At 42.7% G+C, this 19,672-nt stretch overlaps 2 protein-coding genes across 3 annotated transcripts in view; one reads left to right on the top strand and one right to left on the bottom strand.

Moving 5' to 3' along the window:
- Positions 1-6,604, top strand: part of LOC104324651 (complement C4-A) — a 50,951-nt gene extending 44,347 nt beyond the window's left edge. For both annotated transcript variants that reach the window (XM_069807908.1, XM_009928930.2), the window contains 2 exons: positions 3,131-3,263; positions 4,389-6,604. In XM_069807908.1, the coding sequence (XP_069664009.1) occupies positions 3,131-3,263; positions 4,389-4,527 (272 nt within the window). In that variant the 3' untranslated portion in view covers positions 4,528-6,604. The remainder of the gene's footprint in view (positions 1-3,130; positions 3,264-4,388) is intronic.
- Positions 6,605-6,742: 138 nt separating this feature from the next.
- Positions 6,743-19,586, bottom strand: STOML3 (stomatin like 3). Its single transcript, XM_009928931.2, has 7 exons — positions 16,386-19,586; positions 12,886-12,992; positions 12,007-12,079; positions 10,682-10,764; positions 8,883-9,080; positions 7,181-7,332; positions 6,743-7,042 (listed from the first exon to the last, which is right to left on the bottom strand). Exons 1-7 carry the CDS (start codon positions 16,435-16,437, stop codon positions 6,853-6,855), a joined length of 855 nt encoding a protein of 284 aa, XP_009927233.1. The 5' UTR covers positions 16,438-19,586; the 3' UTR covers positions 6,743-6,852.
- Positions 19,587-19,672: the final 86 nt, after the last annotated feature.

Below are 19,672 nucleotides of genomic sequence, written 5' to 3'. Positions count from 1 at the left end.
GACACATTCCAGATGCATTCAGTCCATGGCTCCAAACTGGAGCTAGTCTAAGATAAACCCTCCAAAAACATGCATAGTGTGGATATTAGGTCTTCTGCATCAACAATTTCACTTTATAGACTGCTGTTATTCGGCCACATTTTTTTCTACTGTGGAAATATCCACTGACCTCTGTTTTGATATAAGATGAAGAGCTGAAGTGCTTGTTAATTAATTATTAAGCACTTGCAACCCTTGCAGAACAGGCTAAGAGTTGTCTACAACGACTTGCCCAAAGCCAGTGAACAAAGGAAAACTAGAACTTTGATTTAATAATTGTGATAACAACACAAAGAGTACTTTCTATTTCTTTAGATGCAGTGTACAGATTTGCACTGCTCTCACACAACATCCTTTTGCAGGCCTGCCATCCCAGCTGTCCCCATGTCAACTTTACTTATCATCAATATCAGTGAACACTGATGTTCTTCAGAGTAATTTCTGGAGAGGCTGTCAGATGACATCTCAGACTTCAACCACTGTGGTATCATGTGGTTGTCAGTTTTGAGTTTGGCAGCCAGATATTGCCTTTAAAAAGCAACTTCAAAGATTTCAAAATCTTCCCTCTGCGGAACAGAATAATTATCTCAGTCCTTTGATCTTTGCCCAGGGGACTGGCGATGTCACCCAGTACTTCATGGCATACAACTTGTGATCTGTGCCCAATGTCCAGTTCCTGTCAGAAAATCAGGTCCACGCTTTGTGAGTCCAGAGACAGCATTGGTCATACCCAGGATTTTCCATAAGCAGGGAAATGATAATGTACTTACTGATCAAAACACTGGCTATGGGAAGATTACAGTACCATGATGGAAAGTTTCATTAATCCCTCCAGAAAACCTACAGGATCTAAAAGGATTTAGAGCTCTGGGCCACAATGCATTTGTACAAACAACTTGCAGGCAAGCACTGGAAAGATTTTTGTTTCTTGGCAGCCGAGAGAAACATCCTTTGAATCTGAAGTTGAAGGAAAGAGATTACTTCTCCCATTTCCACCTCCTTGGTTTTGGCCCCTTTAAAATCCCCTTTGGTTTGTGCTGTATGAGGCAGTTTATGAGCATCAGTAGGCTATGAAGAGCATTTCAGCAGGCTTGGGAAAGGCTGAGAAGAGGCGTGAAGCCATGATGATGAAGAAAATGCAAGGCATTGCATCCAAATCAGCTCATGACTGAACTACAGTTGCTATCTTTTGTATTTTCTGGGGCTGTTTTGAGAGAGGTTGGTCTTTGTTGCCATCACCAAGGATAGGTGAGAATTAGTAGGGTAAATTACCATTTTCTGGACCCCTGGCATTATTTCAGTATCAATCCTTGCAAATAAAGGGTTGGTTCAGAAGACAGAGGGAAACACTCATTTGTGTTTGGGAGTCAGCAAAAGAGAATCTTGCAGATGTACACTGCTCAGATTACTTTGATTATTAATAGAATTAGTGCATGCGTTTTGGATGGCTAATGTTTATGCTGTCCTATGAGTTCTTTAGGGGAACAGTATGGCCCATGCAAAATAGCACAGAATCCTCCCCCCTCCAATAGATTCTAAAACTTGAAGTAATTAGTTCCCTTCAGTTCTGCTTGGATACATTAGAATATTATGTTTTAAATTTTTTTTTTTTTTTAATTGGCGATTTAGAATTGGAGATTACACAATAACCTATTAAAGTAATAGCTGCAATGCTTATGATCCCTAGAGACTGAACTGTGTTAAGCCATTCGTGAAGCATATGAACTGAGAGACACCATGGTAATTTAAGCATAATGAACCTGAGGCATAACACCATCATTTTCTCAAGTAATTCTCATCCATCTTTGCATTCCTTGAACAAAATGAAAATTCAGTACAGCATGTAGCATAGGAACAACAGAAAGGTCTTGGCTTAGATGAGAAAACCTGTAATACTGTATTATTCTTTGGAAGAATGCAAATGTAAAACAGCATACAATACTGAAGACTGACTTTTCTCTGGCCTATAAGTACCACATGTAAAATTAATGCAAGTTTTAATTAGGAAATAGATAAGGTTCTTAGTGCTAGGTTTCACAGATTAGCACTCTACATCAAATTTTCTGAAATCTTATTAGTGTTAAAATATCCTGCTTCAGGTTTTTATTCTACTCTTAGGATTGAATACTAGACTTTCCATACTTGTAATATAGTACTTTAGAAAGCAGAGGCTGCACAAGGTTCTGGACTGTGATGTTTTACCTGTAATTTAAGCTGGTTTAAAGTTGAATTTGTCACCACAGTTGTGCATGACATTTCACATTATAGTTAGAGAGTAAGAAATTAGAATATTGCTGTTATCTGCATTTTTTTTTCAAATGGACTCTGAAAACTGTTGTTCTCCCCAAACAACACAGTATCCTCATGACATGCATTAATGCATTATGTTAACAACTCACCAATACTGGTGAGTAAGCCTCTTTCTAGCTCTCATGTCATTGCAGTATGTGAGTACCCTTCTTCTCTCCCTTGGATGCCCACTTCTGTAACAGGCAGTGCAGCTCTTAAATGAATAATCCTCTGGGCCAGAATCCAGACCAGAATCTTCAAAGTTATTTTAATGTGGAGATCACCAAGCATGTCCTACATATCAGCTTCAGAGGAAATAGCATAAAGGCTACATCAGTGAAGTTCAGGTCAGGTGCACTAAGGAGAGTGAGGTTTTAATACTACCTGCTGCATTGTTGAGCCTTAAGACATTTGAATTTAGTTTGCTAGCTTTTAAGACCTGAGAAATCTGAAATGTAAGATAGCAAGTTTTCTTTCTCCTTTGACTTTTTTTTCAATCTCTGGGATTTAAACAAACACCATAAAGCCTGAAAGATCTCTATAGCAAAACAGCTCCTTCAGTAACTACTGAGGAGGGCAAGACAACCAGCTAAGACAGAAGTGGCTTTTTGTCAGGTAATGTTAAAGGAAATATGTCCTGCCATAGCATGGTTATTTACTCTGGTGTCAAGCCAGAACTCTCAACTGAAATATTACCTTGGCTTAGCAGTGGAGTAAATGACCACAACGTGTTGTGTCCTGCGGGCTGTGGTTTTACTCTTTATTAGAAAAGTTCATGGGGTTTTCTGTTCTCATGCCACAGCCGCCGATGAAAGCATCCAAGTGGGTGCCCACCGACAGTTCCTAACACGCTCCACATGCAAGTTAAACATGGTCGCTGGCAAACGGTACCTCCTCATGGGGAAAGATGGGCAAACGGTTGATTGCAACAACAAGTAAGTGCAGTGGTTTCTGAGCAGCAGTGGCTGCTATTGCTATTTGTGGGCCAAATTTCTTAGGGACCGATTCTGCTGGCATTACTAAAATGCGAAGAGTAACTTAACTAACTCTCTAGGCAAAAGGCAAGCTGTGGGGAAGAGCTCAGCCACCCAAATCCATCAGCTCATCTATATGTGCAGAGCCTGGTTCCCACACTTTACAGAATCAAAATGTGGCCATCACTCCGCTGGGTTAAAAACTCACAGCTAGAAAAGGAGAATGGGAACTGCTACACAGTTCCATCGACTGCAACTTAGTTCCATCTAACACAACTCCTGTGTTTGCAAAATGGGTGGGACTGTGGCTAAAAGCAGCTCTCAAAGCTTCTGTTACATCATGCATGTAAATACATCATTCTCATTTCTCAAGGAAATTTATCTGAGGAGGAATTCAGTCTGACTATTAAGTAATCAGCGAGGAAGCCATCTTAAATGTTTAATTTCCCTGTGAACTGCAGAAAGGTAGTGCCTTTGGAAGGTTCTAGGAGGGAGAACTTCTCAGTCAAATTGTAAACATAACTTCCTAAAACCATAAAAGGTCCCCTCTCTCCATCTCTATATGACACCAATGTGAGTGTTTAGGTTAGGATGCCTGCTTCAACAGATGCCTACTAAAGACCAAAGACTCCATGTGGAGGTGTAACCTCTAAAGTCTTCTCCAGCCCAGCCATAAAATGCCAGATGCTACATGGCCTCTCACCACAGAAAATAAGGAAACATTTTGAGATACTCTGTTGTATCTAAACACCCCTTCACTGTGTCCCATTGGTGTTCACTGGGGCTTTTTGTGCTCCTCCAGAAAACTCCAATAGAAACTTAGCCCAAGCTCACGTGGTGTCACTCAAAACACAAGTACAGCCAGGTTTGTCCCAGCTTGGCACTGACTCCTCCTAAACTTTATTCAAAGCTCAGTTAACCTGCTGGTGAAACTAGGTTTCAGGCAAGTTTCTTGGCTAGTATAACTCATCTTGAGCTCAGAGATGCTTCAGTGGAGGGATGTGACCCCATGAGGTTTACACTTTCCTCTTGCTGCAAGTCAGCAGTAGTGTCTCACCTTCTTTACCCATTCCCACTTGCACTCAGGATGCAGTACTTCCTTGATGCACAAGCCTGGGTAGAGAAAATTCCAGACGACAGCGAGTGCCGCACCACCCTGCACCGGCAAGCCTGTGCTGAGCTGCAGGACTTCATGAACATCCCTGACAGCCTGTGCCTCTTCTGAAGGATTGCTCTGCTCCCCACATACTATCCAGGTGACTGCGACTCAGCTCCTGCCTGAATTTTTCTTGCAAAGTCTGTACATCAGAGTGGCACTTGAAACATTGCAGAGCTGCTTCGGTTGCTATCTGTTTTGCTGACTAGGGTATTTTCTTGTAGATGGGAGGGGAGTAATATAATAAAAATTGCAGTTCCTCTACTAGTTATTGTGGGTTTTGTCCCTGACACTGGTGAAGAGAGAGCAGGAATTTCTGTCTCCCTGATCCATTATACAACAGTGCATTTATCCTGCAGGGGATCAAATGAAAAAAAATATTGTGCTTGCAGAGCTGCTTAATTGCTGCAGTCATTGTCACTGTACATTAAAGAGGCCAAGAAATTTGCATGGGTCAGAAAGAAGACTCAGCATTCATGGGCTTACCAAGTATAACCTGTGTTATGCTGCTGCTGAAAGAAAAATGCTCCTAACGCTCATGCTTCAGCACTTCAGTGAATTTCTGATTTTACTTGTGAGTGCTTATGTAGGGGAATGAATGACTCCACTTGTACCATAGCAGGATTCCCATACACGCTTTTGAAGCTGGAACTGGAAATGGCCCAGCATCACGGATGGGCAACTGGACTGGATGTGTTTTGTGCCTGACCCAGGAGTCCTGCACAGGCTAGTTAGTGCTCGTAGCTCTCTGATGGCACAGAATTGTGTTTTAATTGCCCTCTGTAGTCACATGTTTTTCAAGCTTTTCTTGTTTTTTTAGAGTTTAATTAATTTGCATTACTTTAAAAAAAACAAAACCCTGACGCAATCTGTGGTTGCATTTTTCTAAAGCATTGCTGCTTCTGTGGCTATCCAAACAGCTCTGTAGTAGAGATGCAATATTTGTCAGGGAAAGGTGGGGGGTTTACTGCCACAGTTATAAAGGCTTCCACAAATGGCAAACTAAGTTGGCAATGAAAAATAACCCCCAAACTGAAAAACGTCTTTTTTCTTAGGATAAGAAAGAGTCTGTAGGAAATGTTTTGATAACACTGATACGTAGATAACTTGCAAATACAGGTTTTACTTCTTTTGTTTGCCAGCAAAATTCCATTTGGCAGTCATGTCTGAAGGAGAGAAGAGCTGCAATAAAAAGCTGTGTTTGCTGAACAGGTCACCATCCTCAGATGCTCATACCACTGTCTTCATGCCCGCAGCTACTGAGTGCAAAAATTTGCCACCTGGACTGCTTGTGTTACACTGCAGTAAAAATAAAAAGGGCCTGTATGAACAATATGATAATTAGTAGGTCCATGCTGATCTGGTTAATCTGGAGTCAAACGACCCTATTGCATAGGAGGGGCAGCAGTGAGCCTTGTGTGGAGAAGACACTACACAGCACCAGCACCTACCAGAACAGCCACTCTACAAGAGCCTTCAGATTCACAGCCCATCACTGCCCAGCTCTTTTTGAAGGCTGTAAACTCAGGTATAACAGCAGCTGAACTCAGATATCAGGCATGTCCCCCTGCTCAGCTGCCAGACATTGCATGGATGGAGGGAGGGGAAGGCTCATTTTATGAAAACCTGCACCACTGCTTCGTGGCATCTGCATGGGAGGATAAGAAATCTCCTGAAAGTGAAAGACACACACTTAAATTAACATAGGACAATTTGTTTTCCTCAAGGTTTGCCCCAGCTTTCAGATTTAGGAAATGTGACTGTAATGCATGAGCATATATTCCCTTCCTTTTATTACTGAGCTTATAAAAATGTCAGTGATATGGCAAAATCCAGCTGAGGTCAGTAAAGCAAGTACTAATTTTTACTCATATAAGATAAAGAATAGGCTGTTCCACTGACATACCAATTATCCAGTAATTCTGCTAATAGTTGTGAAAGAATACCTCTAAAGTTAGAGGCCAGATCCTTCTTTCCACTCCACAGCAGGACTTGAGTTAAATACCAGCATCTGACCCTTTTGCTGTGTGGAGTACATCAATTGCTTAGAGGTTCTTGCTTAGCAGACAATTCACCAAATAATTGCTACGCTCAAGACTCTGTAAAATGTGGTAAAAGCACCATTAAAATTTCATATTGGGTCAAACATGCACCTTTACATGTTTTGTTCCATTTCACTTGGAGATGAGTCTATGCTGAAACTGCTTAGCGCCTGAACTTTGCAAATGCAGTCTCCTAATGTGAGAGCTATGTGAGGTTATTAAACTATTTTTACTCCTATTTTTGGTACAGAGGACCCAGGCATGCTTGTACTTTAATTCTGGTAATGTGGAACCCCTTGTTTCCTAGAAAACCCTTTAAACCTCTGCCCAAGGAGCCAGCACAGAGCAGTCTCTATCCCCCTCTATTTTTCTGCCCCAAACTCTCAAGCACATTTATAGGGAGAGGAAAGACAATGGTGGAATTATTCTCTGCTGCCAAGGTTGTTAAAGTTTGCAGGTAGTGCAGCTGAAGACCTGCTGGAGACTCAGCCAGCACCATGGAGGCCTGCTTGAGGGCTTTAGAAGCATTCATTTTCCCTCTGCTGCCACAACCTGCAGAGTAACAGAAATAGAAATGGTGCCGTGATGCATAATGGTGAAAATCCACCTTTACTATAAGGAGAAAACAAACAGGCACTTGGATGCCTGGGACAAGGATGCGGGAGCTTGAGGGGGTAGACATTGCTGTGGATCTCACCTTAGCTCTTGCCTCTCGAGCAGCCTCTGCTTTAGCTGCCATTGGCCTCTGCACGGCCATGGGAATCCTGACATCTTTGATCTCTGCTTGGGCCATTTTGACTCCCCGCTGCTCCATGGTGCTGTTGAGGATAGCCTTAGGGACAAACACACAACCCACCACGAAGAGCATAGTGATGGCAGAGAGTACGCTGCTGCTTGGACAGAACGAAAGGCAGCATGCAAACCTGCATGTGGCAGTACATTCCGCCCCCCATCCTGCCAGCAGGAAACAAAACTTCTCCAGGCAGGGAGAAGGGGAAGGAAACCCTGGAAGCTGCAGGTTGAAATTTGAACTGGCCAGTCGAGACGTGCCAGGTACACCGAGGTGACCCTCCTGTCCAATAGGGATTAAATGCCCACAGGTGGGATTCGACAGGGGTATAAAGGGAGTCCCACCGGAGGACATGTTGGAACCAGTCCTCCTCGGAGCGGCGGGTCTGGCGGGTCTGCAGTTGGGGATTCCCCCTCGGGTCGGGGCACCACCCGAGGTAACTCCTCGAGGGAGAGAGGCCTCAGCTTTTGGGTGAGTGATATGTGCATTTTGAGCCATCACTTTAAATCTTGGGGATTCTTAAGTCAGCCATGTAGTATTAATTCTCTTTACACCATTGAGCCTGTGTTTTTATAAAATGTTACTGGACTTCTAACTAACTTTTGCTGAAGAATAAATCTGAGTTTTAACACCTGTTGGATTTGGTTAGTTGTGCATCCGTAACACTGCACAACAGAAAGACAGGCCCTCCAGGGGCACCAAGATCCAACGTGTGGGTGTACGACGGGTACCGCAACTTTATGACACTCTTGCTCATCAACACTGGTGTCTTCTGTGTGGCTTCCCTACTGCCTCCTAAATTATGATCCCCATTCTTTCTTTAGGTGGGCACTTACCAAACTTCTCCCTTTTACATAGTAATACTACAGCAACTTCCTAAAACAGCACAACGCTGTAAAAGCACACTATGGGTGAAAGACACAGCACAGCCCTGCAGCACTGGCATGCTCTTCTGGGCTTAGGCTCCTGGGCACTACTGCAATCCACGTCACCACCATGACCCTGGTTCTGCTGATGGCTGCTCTCCTGCCTGGAGAGGGGTACAATCTCTCTTTGATTTGACTATGCCTTGTCTCTGACTGAAAAGAGCAAATCAGGTGTTGGATTTCTTCTCTGCTCTCTCCTTGGCTGCCAAATTAAAAAAAAAAAAAAAAAAAAAAAAAACAAACCAAAAAAGCTGGCATTTTAAAGCATAAAACAACTTGCTTCTGTACTCTTAGTTGTTATTACAGGAGATACAAGCCTTGCCTTGATTAAACCTCAATCAAGGGTCTGTTCAAGATAGAGCTTCCCACAAGCAGACTTCTTTCTCACCACTTGCAGCAGCCTTTGAGCAAAGACTAAATTGATTTATTCGAGACACTGGATAATTTCAGAATCTTCATTGCTTTTTGATAGGAAATAAGTCTTCTACAAGAACATGGGGAAATACCTTTGGAATAACTCCTTCTGACTCTAAGCAATGAGATGCATAATTGAAAAAACATAAAGGAAAATGTTATCATTGTTGAAAAAAGAAAGATTATTTCTAATTTGCTACTCCTCTGAACACATCTCCATGCTTCTCAGTGAATTTTGAGAGCCAGAGTTACCTGGATACTGTGTGCAATCTCCTTGCCAGGAGCAGAGCCAAACTCTGTGTACCCAAGAACGTTTCTTAGGGTTGTCTGTGCCAAGAGGAAGGTAGCTGAGTGGACATCAGTGATGCTAGCAATGGCACTGACAGCACTGTGGATCCTGTAGTACACCGCCCCATTGACTTGGGTAGTAATGGCATCTTTTGTGAGAATCTGCATTCCAGAAATGTACAGAATTAGAGAAGGATCCAATAAGACATCCTTTGTCAAGGAAGGGGAATAATTTTTTTCCCCCTTAGTGAGGAAAAGGCCCTGATAAGAATTTCTTTTGATTTCTTTGTCATTCCTCCGAGAAATTACTTCAAGGAAGCTATCCAGCATCACCAAAGTTTAAAATGGGGCAAAATGTTGTATACAGCCTTTAAACAACTGTTTCAATAGGAAGTCAATCTCATAACTTGAATTAATGTCTTCTGCAATAATAAATGATGGCTATCCTCTTCCTTTCTTGTAGAAAAGGCCATTAATGTTTTTATACATTGCATGTAGTTTGGAAGATTTGTTCTGCTTCCCCTTAACTGTGTATTTGTAAGAAACACCAGCAAATTATAACAAAAATTAAAAGCAAAGCTCAAATTGTGAGAAGAAACTCTGAAAAATATTTCAGTATTCATAGTGGTGGTGTGTCATCTTTTGCCAGACAAGTCCCCTGTGCTTCAGCAGGCGGCTGGCCTCAGCGGAGCACTAATGGTGCTCCACTATCTCTTCCCTCCTCAGCATCTTTAGCCTCCAAGTAAATGCTTCACAGAAGCCCTGCCAACCACTGTAGAAGCTTTGCCAAAAGCCGCTAAGCCTTGTAAAGCACAAGTACTGCAACCACCTTCCTTCCAGTCTCCCATTTCAGGGGAGCCATTTTTCATTCCACCACATGCACCCCTGCAACCTGCACGCTGAGAAAAGGCTCTTTGTGATTACAGAAAGATAATGGTCCAAGAAACAGCTCCTGGGGAACACAATGGGCAATCCTGGGGGCCAAAGGGATCCTGGGGCCATCTCTTCCTCTGCTCTTCCTGTAGGGAAGGGCACAGCAGTGCCAACTCATGAGCAGAAGCATTGTACTGCAGTGGGGCTAGGGCCACATGGAGCCAAAACTTTATCTGGAGGACAGGAATTGCTCAGCAACTGATTCCTCAGATTAAATTCCTCAGTCAATATTTGTCAATAAAATGCCTAAAGATACGCCCCACCACTCCTGCTTGGATCTGAGTTTTGTGGATGATTGCTAATTCCTGTTAGTTTAAGGAGATCTGTTACCCATATGTAATTTTCAGAAACATGTAGAGTGTGCGTACCTTCAAGCAGCAACTACAACATCAGTGAAGGCTTTTTTGAACTGTGAGCTGCACGTCAGATCTGATTTTATTAGGACATTCATTTCTGGATATCTTACACTAGTCTATCGCTTCATTTCCATGTATGGAATAACACTATAATTGTGAATTTTTTAGCCTCTCCTCTCTTGTCCTCTCTGTCTCCCATCTGCAGTTCTATCCCCACCCCCACCCCCATCTGTTATCTCACAGTTCTGAACATCAGCAAGAGGAGTTTGCTTGACCTGCAGTGGTGCGTCTGCGGGTTTTCATAAGTAGAAGTTCTGTAAGCAGTTTGGAAGTCAGAAGATACAGCAAATAAGCTAAATTCTATATGGTAGCTCACAGCTGCAAGACTATAAACCACCTGCATTATTTTTGATCGTGTCATGAATCAGCTCTATCTTTTATTTCTGTCTTAGATGGCTGCTAGAGAATAGTTACCTCTTGTGGAGGAATGTTACAGGTAACTGTTCTAAGATCAACCTTGATCAATGTATCTGTACATGGAAGTATGAGGATCATACCTGAAAAATAAAAGTAATTAGATGAAAGACTTCTGAAAGCTAAGTCTAGCAACAGATACCCTGTGCAAAGCAAAGAGATGGAAATACCTACAGGGTGGGGAATGAGCCCACTTACTACTACAGCTGTTCTTTCTGCTACAGGAGGTGACAACAGTGAGGTTTTGCATTTTCAAGTAACAGAGGGAAATGCAGATATTGGCAAATAATATGAATTTATTAGACCTTAATGAGCTAGAGCTCTGGACTAGGAATGCGCAGACTGCAGTTCTGGTCTCAAATCTGCCATGAGATTTTTTGCAAAAATTCCTTCCATGCTTTTGTTTAGTTCCCCCTTTTTAAATCACAAGCCATTTACAGTACAGTATGTGCGTCCCCAGGAAAGACATCCCCCAGGTCCAGATTCCTGCAGCACCCACATGAGGAACGTTGTCCCAAGATCTCACACATCCTGTAAAGGAGTCCCCACTCTCCCTTCACTGGAGAGGGAGACTTGACATAACTATTACTCTAATCTCAGCACCTTGCTTAGGTGCCCAGAGCCACACAGAAGAGCTCTGCACCTGCCCTAGCTGCTGTTTGGACTACATGGCTATTATTCAAGAGGAAGGACAGTCCTTGAAAAGGACTTTTTCCTCTTATTTCAGCTTCCAGTTTGCCCAGTTTCATTGCATAGAGGTGGTAGCTGCACTGATGGAAATACCTCATGTTGTTGGGTTCGGTTTGTATTTGTGATTTGTAACCTGATCCTAGGTGACTCTAACAAACTCTGTATCGATGCAGAATGTCCCTGCCCTGACACATTTACTATTTTCAGAGCAGAAGACAGCTAAAGGGCTGGTAGCAACAAGCAGTGCTGTAAGTGAGGTACAGGGAGAGTGGTCACAGTCACTCAAAAAAGTCTGTGGCAGACCTCAAGACTGCATTTAAACCTCCCTGGTTCCCTGCCAGTGTCTGCAGCATGAGCTCAACCTTCCGTTGTCCAACCTACTCAACAGCAAAGTCATACCTGGTATCAAGGTGCTCAACCTTCTGTGTTGTGCTGTGACAGGGGGGTGGCTTTATCTTCTCTTCAGAAAATGAACAGCCTGCAGGTAAAGGAACTGCAGCAGAGAGGACCATCTCATCTCCCCCAATGCTATGAAGAAGGATTTCATGGATCTCTGCAATTCTCTATGTGGTTAGAGTGCACCATAATAAAATAAACCCAGTGCATCTTAACAGAATAAAACTGCATGCATTCACCTAGTCCCTTTGCTTTCTTAGACAGTATATGTCCCAGACAAAATAAAACAACACGTTCATATTCTCTGATAACCTAGGAAAATATTTTAAATTTAGAATTTTACAACTAATTCTATTGCCACTCTCTGGTCTGATTTTTTTAATCTTTGGCATCCATATTAAATGTGAAAAAAGTACAAATAATATAGGAACCAAGAAAGCTGCAAATCACTAGGCATTTTACATCTTCTCTTCACCTTATGCTTTGCTGGAAGAACTCAGACCTTGGCCCTGCAAACAGGTTACAAAACAGATCAAGTATGAAAGAGTTGCCACTGATCTAATGAGGCTACCCACAACTCTCCCAACATCAGTACTACACTCAGAGGAGCTGTAGGCAAAGTATGTCTCACCTCAGATTAGCTAACTACTTTGGTTAGTGTATCAGGACTGCTCAAGGCCTGGTGTTCAGGGCAATCACCCTGGTAACTCATCCCTAAAAATTGCTTTAAATTAATCACCTTATGCCCGTATCTTGAAGGGGCATTTTGTGGGTTTAGGTTATACAGTCACTCAGTGCAGGGACCCATGTTCCCATGCACTCATGTTAATCACTAGTGTTGGCAGCATCCGGTATGAGTTCTGCAGAAAAGTTTGTAGATTTATTCTCCCAGTGTTGTAAAGCAGGGAATTTTAACTGATGATGGAAGTTGAGATTGGAAGAAATTAAATGAGTAAGTTGTGGTGGTACAGAAAGTCAGTGGAAGAACATGGATCTCGGTCCCAGATCACATCTTCACTACAAGCCCTTATGATTTCCAAAAAGTGAATGTGAAGTGCCTTGTCTTAACAAAATCAATAAGTCAATAAAGATAAGTAACAGCGATGATAATAGAGCACTAGCTTGATACATGCCCAGATGGAAATCAGAAAGGTAATAAGGACCAGGAGGAATGAAAGGGAAACCAGGATCCAGCCACAGACACCAATTCCTTCCTGCCTGTCAGCTATAAAAAAAAATAAGGAAGAAGAGCAATGAAGGCAAATTTTGAAGAGTTGCCTGAGGGATGTAGACCTAGCCCAGTGCAATCATGAGGGACTGCAAAGTCCACAGAGCCTCACTCCTTCTTCCTCCCTCCCATCGCTCACAGAAAACCACAAAAGGCCTAACCAAATATCCAACCTTACGGCCTTTCTGCCCAAAAGGTTAAAAGGTTCAGAAAGTACATTTTGTAACAGGAAAGAAAGAGGAAAAATGAAAGGCATTGCCAAAGCTGGGGGCTGTTAAGGAGAAATAAATCACTGGGTGGAATATCCATGGATATGAATCTCTGTCAGTGTGCCATGGCTGGGGCAAAAAATTTAGTTTGTATGGAACAGGTATTAAGGAAAATGAGAGAACTCCTGCTGTCTTTAGATGAACATTTTGAGGAATATGGATGGACCAGTTCATCCACTGGGCCATAAACTTCAAAATCAGTGTTTGTCAAGATACACGCCCATGCATTTTGAGCATTCTCTCACTGCATTCAGCTTGTCTCATCCCAAAATTTCACTATAATGAAATTTCATTATTTCATTATAATAAAATCAAAATATATCAAAATAATTTCATTATTTTAGTGTCTGAAGCAAGGCAGTAGTAAGTTGTTGTTCAAGTACTAAAAGTTTGGGAGGCTCTTTGCAAGGAAAAGGTGATCAAGGAGCAGCTGCCCTTTGAAGAGAAGGGCAGGTGGAGCTGCTGAGGTCCTCAAAGAAGAGGCACAGAAGAGAGCAAGGAGTGAAAACAGGACAGTCCTGCCATCAGGACAGAGTGCTGCAAGGTCAACTGAATTTTGCTAAATGCAGAAATGCCTTGGATCAGGAGAGTCACGGGAAAAGCAGAAGCAGCAGGCATGCGGGCTGGAGTAGCCCCAAGGGCTGCCCGGCTGCCACATCTGGGCCAGAAGAGGATTTTTGCAAGCATGAGCATCAGCAGACAGGAAGCTGAACACCACAGCCTATGTTCCCAACACAAGGGGAAGAGGCAGGAGAGAGGGATGAAGGCTCAGAGGTCTCCTCAGAGAACCTCCCCCATGCTGATGGAAAGATGCAGGGTGTTTTGAATATGCTGCTTCAAAGGTCTAGGGTAGCACTAGGAATTTCTGACATCAAATAAAATTCATATGCAGATAGAAACTGATAAATAGAAAACTACTGATTTTATACTCTGTGAGAAAAAACTTGTCACCACAGTGAAACAGCATGAGGCTACCTGATCTGTAAGACACAAGCTAACAAACAGACCAGCGGATCAGGACTGACAGGTTTGTCATAAAACCCCCAGCAGCCCCGGAGAAGGAGACACAACATAGCCCTCCTGCAGCTCCTTCCTCTCTTGGGTACCCCTGTGCATAGCTGGACTGCACCTGCTGGCAATGTTAACTGCAAACCTGGGTGTTACAAACAAGCCCTTTGTTGCTCACAGTTTTACCCATCCTACTCCCTGAGAGCTGGGCACAGAATTGCTGCACCAGGAGCCCAGCTTTTCTTCTGATCCTTTCCAACAAACTGTTATTTGAAAGCCCTGGTTGTTTCATGAGGTATCATCAGCCATTCTGCCATCGATGGTAAGAATGATTTGAGGAGCTCTCCTCAGTAAATTACCATGCAAACCTTAAGGCCATGTGTATAAAGACAGGACTTTTAAGATTTAATGTGAAAATCTTCAATGCTTTCACTGCTGCTTGTTTGCCACACAGTGTATTTCATGTTAACACTAGTGGTGTGTCAGGCTACAACAGGTACACGAAGCACCAGCAGTTAAGTGTCTTTTAATCAGTGGAAAGAGATCAAGGAAACTCATGGAATGGGCATCATTCATAATTCTTAATCCAAAACTTGGGGAAATTAATCATGGAAGGATGTTTTGTTCACTGGAACTCAATGCTTTACACTCTCTCTATTTCACCTAAATTATTAGCTTACAGGAAAATGCCTGAAGATCTTTTTCTCCAGTGCCAAACTTGGTTATGAAGAACCTGCTTGAAAACAATTTTGGATTGTAGCATCATCTGCCATCGCCCACCTGAGACCACTGTGAAGATACCCGGTAGGAATGACACACTCCACAGACGGGGGGGGGAAATAGCTGGGAACAAATGCCCACACTCTGCAGATTGATATTTGAGCAGCTGAGAAGAGGTAGGGGGCCAAGATATCACTTATCGCCACTATGGGCAAAAAGCATACATCCAAAACTTAACAAAGTACAACTGAATCCTTCTCCATGAGAACTGTCCTAGAGATCCTGATGCCAGGTAAAAATGTAGATTCCAATGAGAAAAGCAGGATATGAAAAGCATGCCTTCTTAACAGTGAATCCTGACTTAGCTTCCCAAAACCCACCACAACTGTTCTCCGATTACCCCAAATTTTCAAACCGTTTAACCACAAGACAAATGGAAGACTCTAGAAAAGCACAATAGTGAATAAGCATCAGTCACAACCCAACATATCAGTGATCTGATTTTGCCATGCCTGTATATAGATTACAAGAGTTGTAACCACCAAAAAAACTCACTTGGGTCTACAGTCCAGAGCAAACCAGGAGCTGCAATGCACTGCAAAATGTGAAAGCTCATCAATCGGCAGTTGAGGAAAAGCTTCAAGACACTCATAAGATTCACTTCATTTTTTCTTCATGCACTCATCACGGTACATCACGAACACACTTGATACACAAAATCACGATGTGGGTGTCAAACTTGAAAAGCAAATGAAAAGCTCATGTCCAAGTTGTCTTGTGAAGAATATAACTGCAGGCAAAAATCTCCCAGGTCTCCTACAGCAACAAAGAGATGGAATAGACTCAGCCTCTTGTAACCACTATATACCCTCCTGCTTTCTACATGCACCCAAATCAATCCTGCCAAGACACAGGCTTGTCCCACCACACCATCCATACTTATGGCCAGACACAATGGTAAAAACAGCACACATTGCCAGTAACAACTTGGTTTGGCATCGGTTCCCTTGCTTGGAGAGCACCAACTGTTCATCACGCCAGTCCAAACACATCAACTGTCTTTCTAGGGCTGAAAAATTCTTCCACCTTCCCTAACTAACTCATATTTTAACCTTTCCACTTCATCCCTACATACAGAAGCATATCAATAGCTGAATCAGGGATTTTAGTCCCTGGGGTCATTTTGCTGGAAGGTAGATGCTGACGCATGGTGGCAGGGCAATAGGAGGCAATTTGCTCTGTCACTCACAGTGGCAGAGTCTGCATTTTCCTCTCCAGCCTACGTGGGAGACATGATGAACGCCTGGGATCAAATGTACTTTTTTTGTTTGGTTAGTTTTGCTCCTTTTTATTATGAGAAAAAAACCACACATATACACAAAGCAAGGCTTACCAATTAGATGCTCCATGTTGTTTTTCTTGGGCACCTCTCTCTTGGGATCCATCCCATTCGAGGGAAGCTCTGATCCCCTCACAGACAAGACAGCAGCATACCTTGAGACTGCACAGTGCTCATGCAAAGCGCTGAAGAGAGAGGCAGGGTGAGAGAAGGAGAAATCCCCACTTGTATGAGAGCCCTCTGGGAGTTAGTTACCCTGGTGAGGAGGGGATTACAGAAACAAAGTCTTGCGGATCAGGGTTGTCTCTGATGTAACTCCATGGTCTTCTGTGGCCATCTTCTAGCTGGGGATGCACTTCACCCAGCTGGTTTTATACCCCACAAAATCCAAGCTGGAAATTATTTCCATTAATCAGTAATATCTGTCACCAGAGAGAAAAAACAAGAACAAGACAAGACAGAAAGACAAGATAAAGAGAAAACAAGTCCTATGAGGACCAGCTGAGGGAACTGGGGTTGTTTAGTCTGGAGGAAAGGAGACTGAGGGGAGACCTTATTGCTCTCTACAACTACCTGAAAGGAGGCTGTAGTGAGGTGGGTATCAGTCTCTTCTCCCAAGTAACAAGGGATAGGACGAGAGGAAATGGCCTGAAGTTGCACCAGGGGAGGTTTAGACTGGATATCAAGAAAAATTTCTTCACCAAAAGAGTTATCAAGCATTGGAACAGGCTGCCCGGGGAAGTGGTTCCATCACCATCCCTGGAGGTATTTAAAAGACGAGTAGATGTGCTTGCTTAGGGACATGGTTAGTGACGGACTTGACAGTGCTAGGTTAACGGTTGGACTCTATGATCTTAAAGGTCTTTTCCAACCTAAATGATTCCAGGATTCTATAAAGCCAGAGGGTATGGATTGAATACTGTTCCTCTGCTGTACACCTCTTAATATTACAGGACTCAGCTACTGTTCAGATCTCAAACACTAGCAACATAAATAATTCTCCAGGTGACATCCCCATTCTGTGTAGAATATCTCATCACACACTTCTTGGTACTGTCCATCACTATAGGTTGAACCCTGTTGTGCTAGATAACCTAAAAACCACAGTAGAAGCATTTCAGCTCCAAAGTCTTAAAATTTTCCCCCAAATAAGAATATTTTTCACAAAACAGTTTTTAATACTGACAATCAAACCAAGCATAGCATTTCAGACTAGGCCATTTCTGAAGGCTGCAGCAGCAGAGAGCAGCCTTCTCAAAGGACACAAATCTGTTGCTTGTTATTTGAGGAAAAAATGAGAGGTGGCTTTTCATATGTAATTTATGAGTTTGACATATAGCTGCATTAATTATATGGCTGTTTTCTGTGGGCATCCATCATCTAGAATATCTTTGAAGATCTGGCTCCAGCTTCATTTCAGTCAAGTCTTCATCCCTGCCAGTAATCACATTGGCCCCAGTTGGGTCATTCAAAGCTGACTGCTCCCCAGAAAATCCTTTCTCAGCTTCACAGAGAGGAGAATACACCATTGAATGGATGTTTTAAATCACAGTAAAAACTGGAAGTACAAATAGCTTGCAAAACTGGGATTGACATACTTATTGCAACACCCTTCCAAATATGTAACAATATCCATTTGAAGTAATTTGTAGCATTTTCTTCATTATTTGGCTTCTCATGCTGAGCTGCAAGATCAAACCTGTTCAGGACAGATGCCTACCAGCAGGGCAACAAGGGTGGACAGTTAGAAGAAATATGTGCTTTAATTATTTCAGAAGCAAAAACATAATATGCAAAACTACCCCAACATCACCTTTTTTAAGAGCAACTCAGTTTTGTTGAAAATAACTTTATTCCAAGCCATTTGAATGCCACAATCTACACAGCTGTTTATACCATCAGATAAATGAAGAAAACATATTGAAGTCTAATAGAAATAATTGCTTCCTGCTGTTTATTGGTAATTCCCTGAGGTGCCTGTAAATATATCCCTTGAAAGGTGACTAAAGCAGAAGGTGTTTTTCTTTTATGTTCAGGAACATTGCTGTATTAGTTTCTCCTTGTTAATTTCAGCTGCACTTTTATTTCCCCGCTTCAAAAATTTGAAGACAAAGGCAGGGCAATCTTAGTCCTTTCTCCTTGGGGCTATACAGGGGCATGTGGATAACTCATGTCCCAAAGTGCTATAAAACACTCAGAGAAGAAAATACATGAGCGCTCTGGGGCAAAGCAGTTTACAAGCTGCAAGTTCCCTGGTGCTGCACAGCCTGGCGCAGCCCTGTATCATAGAGCAGTAAGACAAAGAAAACCAGTTTGAGACCAAAGCCACTTTAGCAGGACTTACTGACTTAGCAGCAACATTAGATGAAAGCGGTTCAGGTCAGTGGCAGTTCAACTATTTCTGCAGGGTGCTGATGTAGCTAAAGCCTGCAAAATTCCTATTCCAAAAGCAGCACAAAGGCTCAGGTCAGCCATGATGATTAGGTGCTTACCTGTAAGCAAGGCCAATCTCCAACAGTTAAGGCCATTCTCCAACAGTTCTCTGCAGCAACTGCTACATTTGCAAATGGCACCAGTCCTTTACAATTTCCCTGAAGTGTCCAGTTGCTCCCACTTATCTCATCATCCAATTGCAGAGACTTAATCCTACAGACCAAGCACCCACTTCAAAGTTTGTTAAAACCAGAATGGGAATTCTTACACACAGCCATTTCTGAAGAGTGCCAATTCCAAAGGTATCAAAAAAGTCATCAGGCAGTCCTCACATGAGATTTGCATATAACAAAGCTGTAGGTTTCAGTTTGTCTTTTTCTGGCCTTTTTAGGCCCATAATACTTTCCTTCCCATGCACTGGGCTTTGGCCACTCCCTAAAGATTTCTCAGTCTAGTCTTTTCCTGACCCTGAATTCTGCCTAGGCACTAGCCTATTTGCTTCAGGCTCATCATTCCTTTCCCCCAGATCAAAATTTAGAAGTAGGGACAGGACATAGAGAAGATCAACAGTACCATCCTGTTGCTTGTAGAAACATCCTCATATTGATTCTCCTCCTCGTGAAAATGGCATCAGCTTTCAATAGCTGAAGATGGGGAGATGACAGGAGGCACCCCTTTGGCTACACTTCGCTAGAGCCTGAGTAAATACAGGAGACAGTCAATCAATAGGATTGCTCCCGTCTCAATCCAGAAAGGAAGGCCATCTGCAAGAACATAAGAACATTCATACCATGGCAAGTTTCCTTCCAGGCCCAGCCAAACTCACAACACTGACTTGCAAATCAGAGGAAGAGGAGGACAGAAAATTGCTGTTTCTCTCATATTCACTACAGCTGCAATGAAAAGCA

The sequence above is a fragment of the Haliaeetus albicilla genome, chromosome 20 (genome assembly GCF_947461875.1).
Source record: "Haliaeetus albicilla chromosome 20, bHalAlb1.1, whole genome shotgun sequence".
Taxonomy (NCBI): Eukaryota; Metazoa; Chordata; class Aves; order Accipitriformes; family Accipitridae; genus Haliaeetus; species Haliaeetus albicilla.
This window is presented reverse-complemented; position numbering and strand designations above follow the sequence as displayed.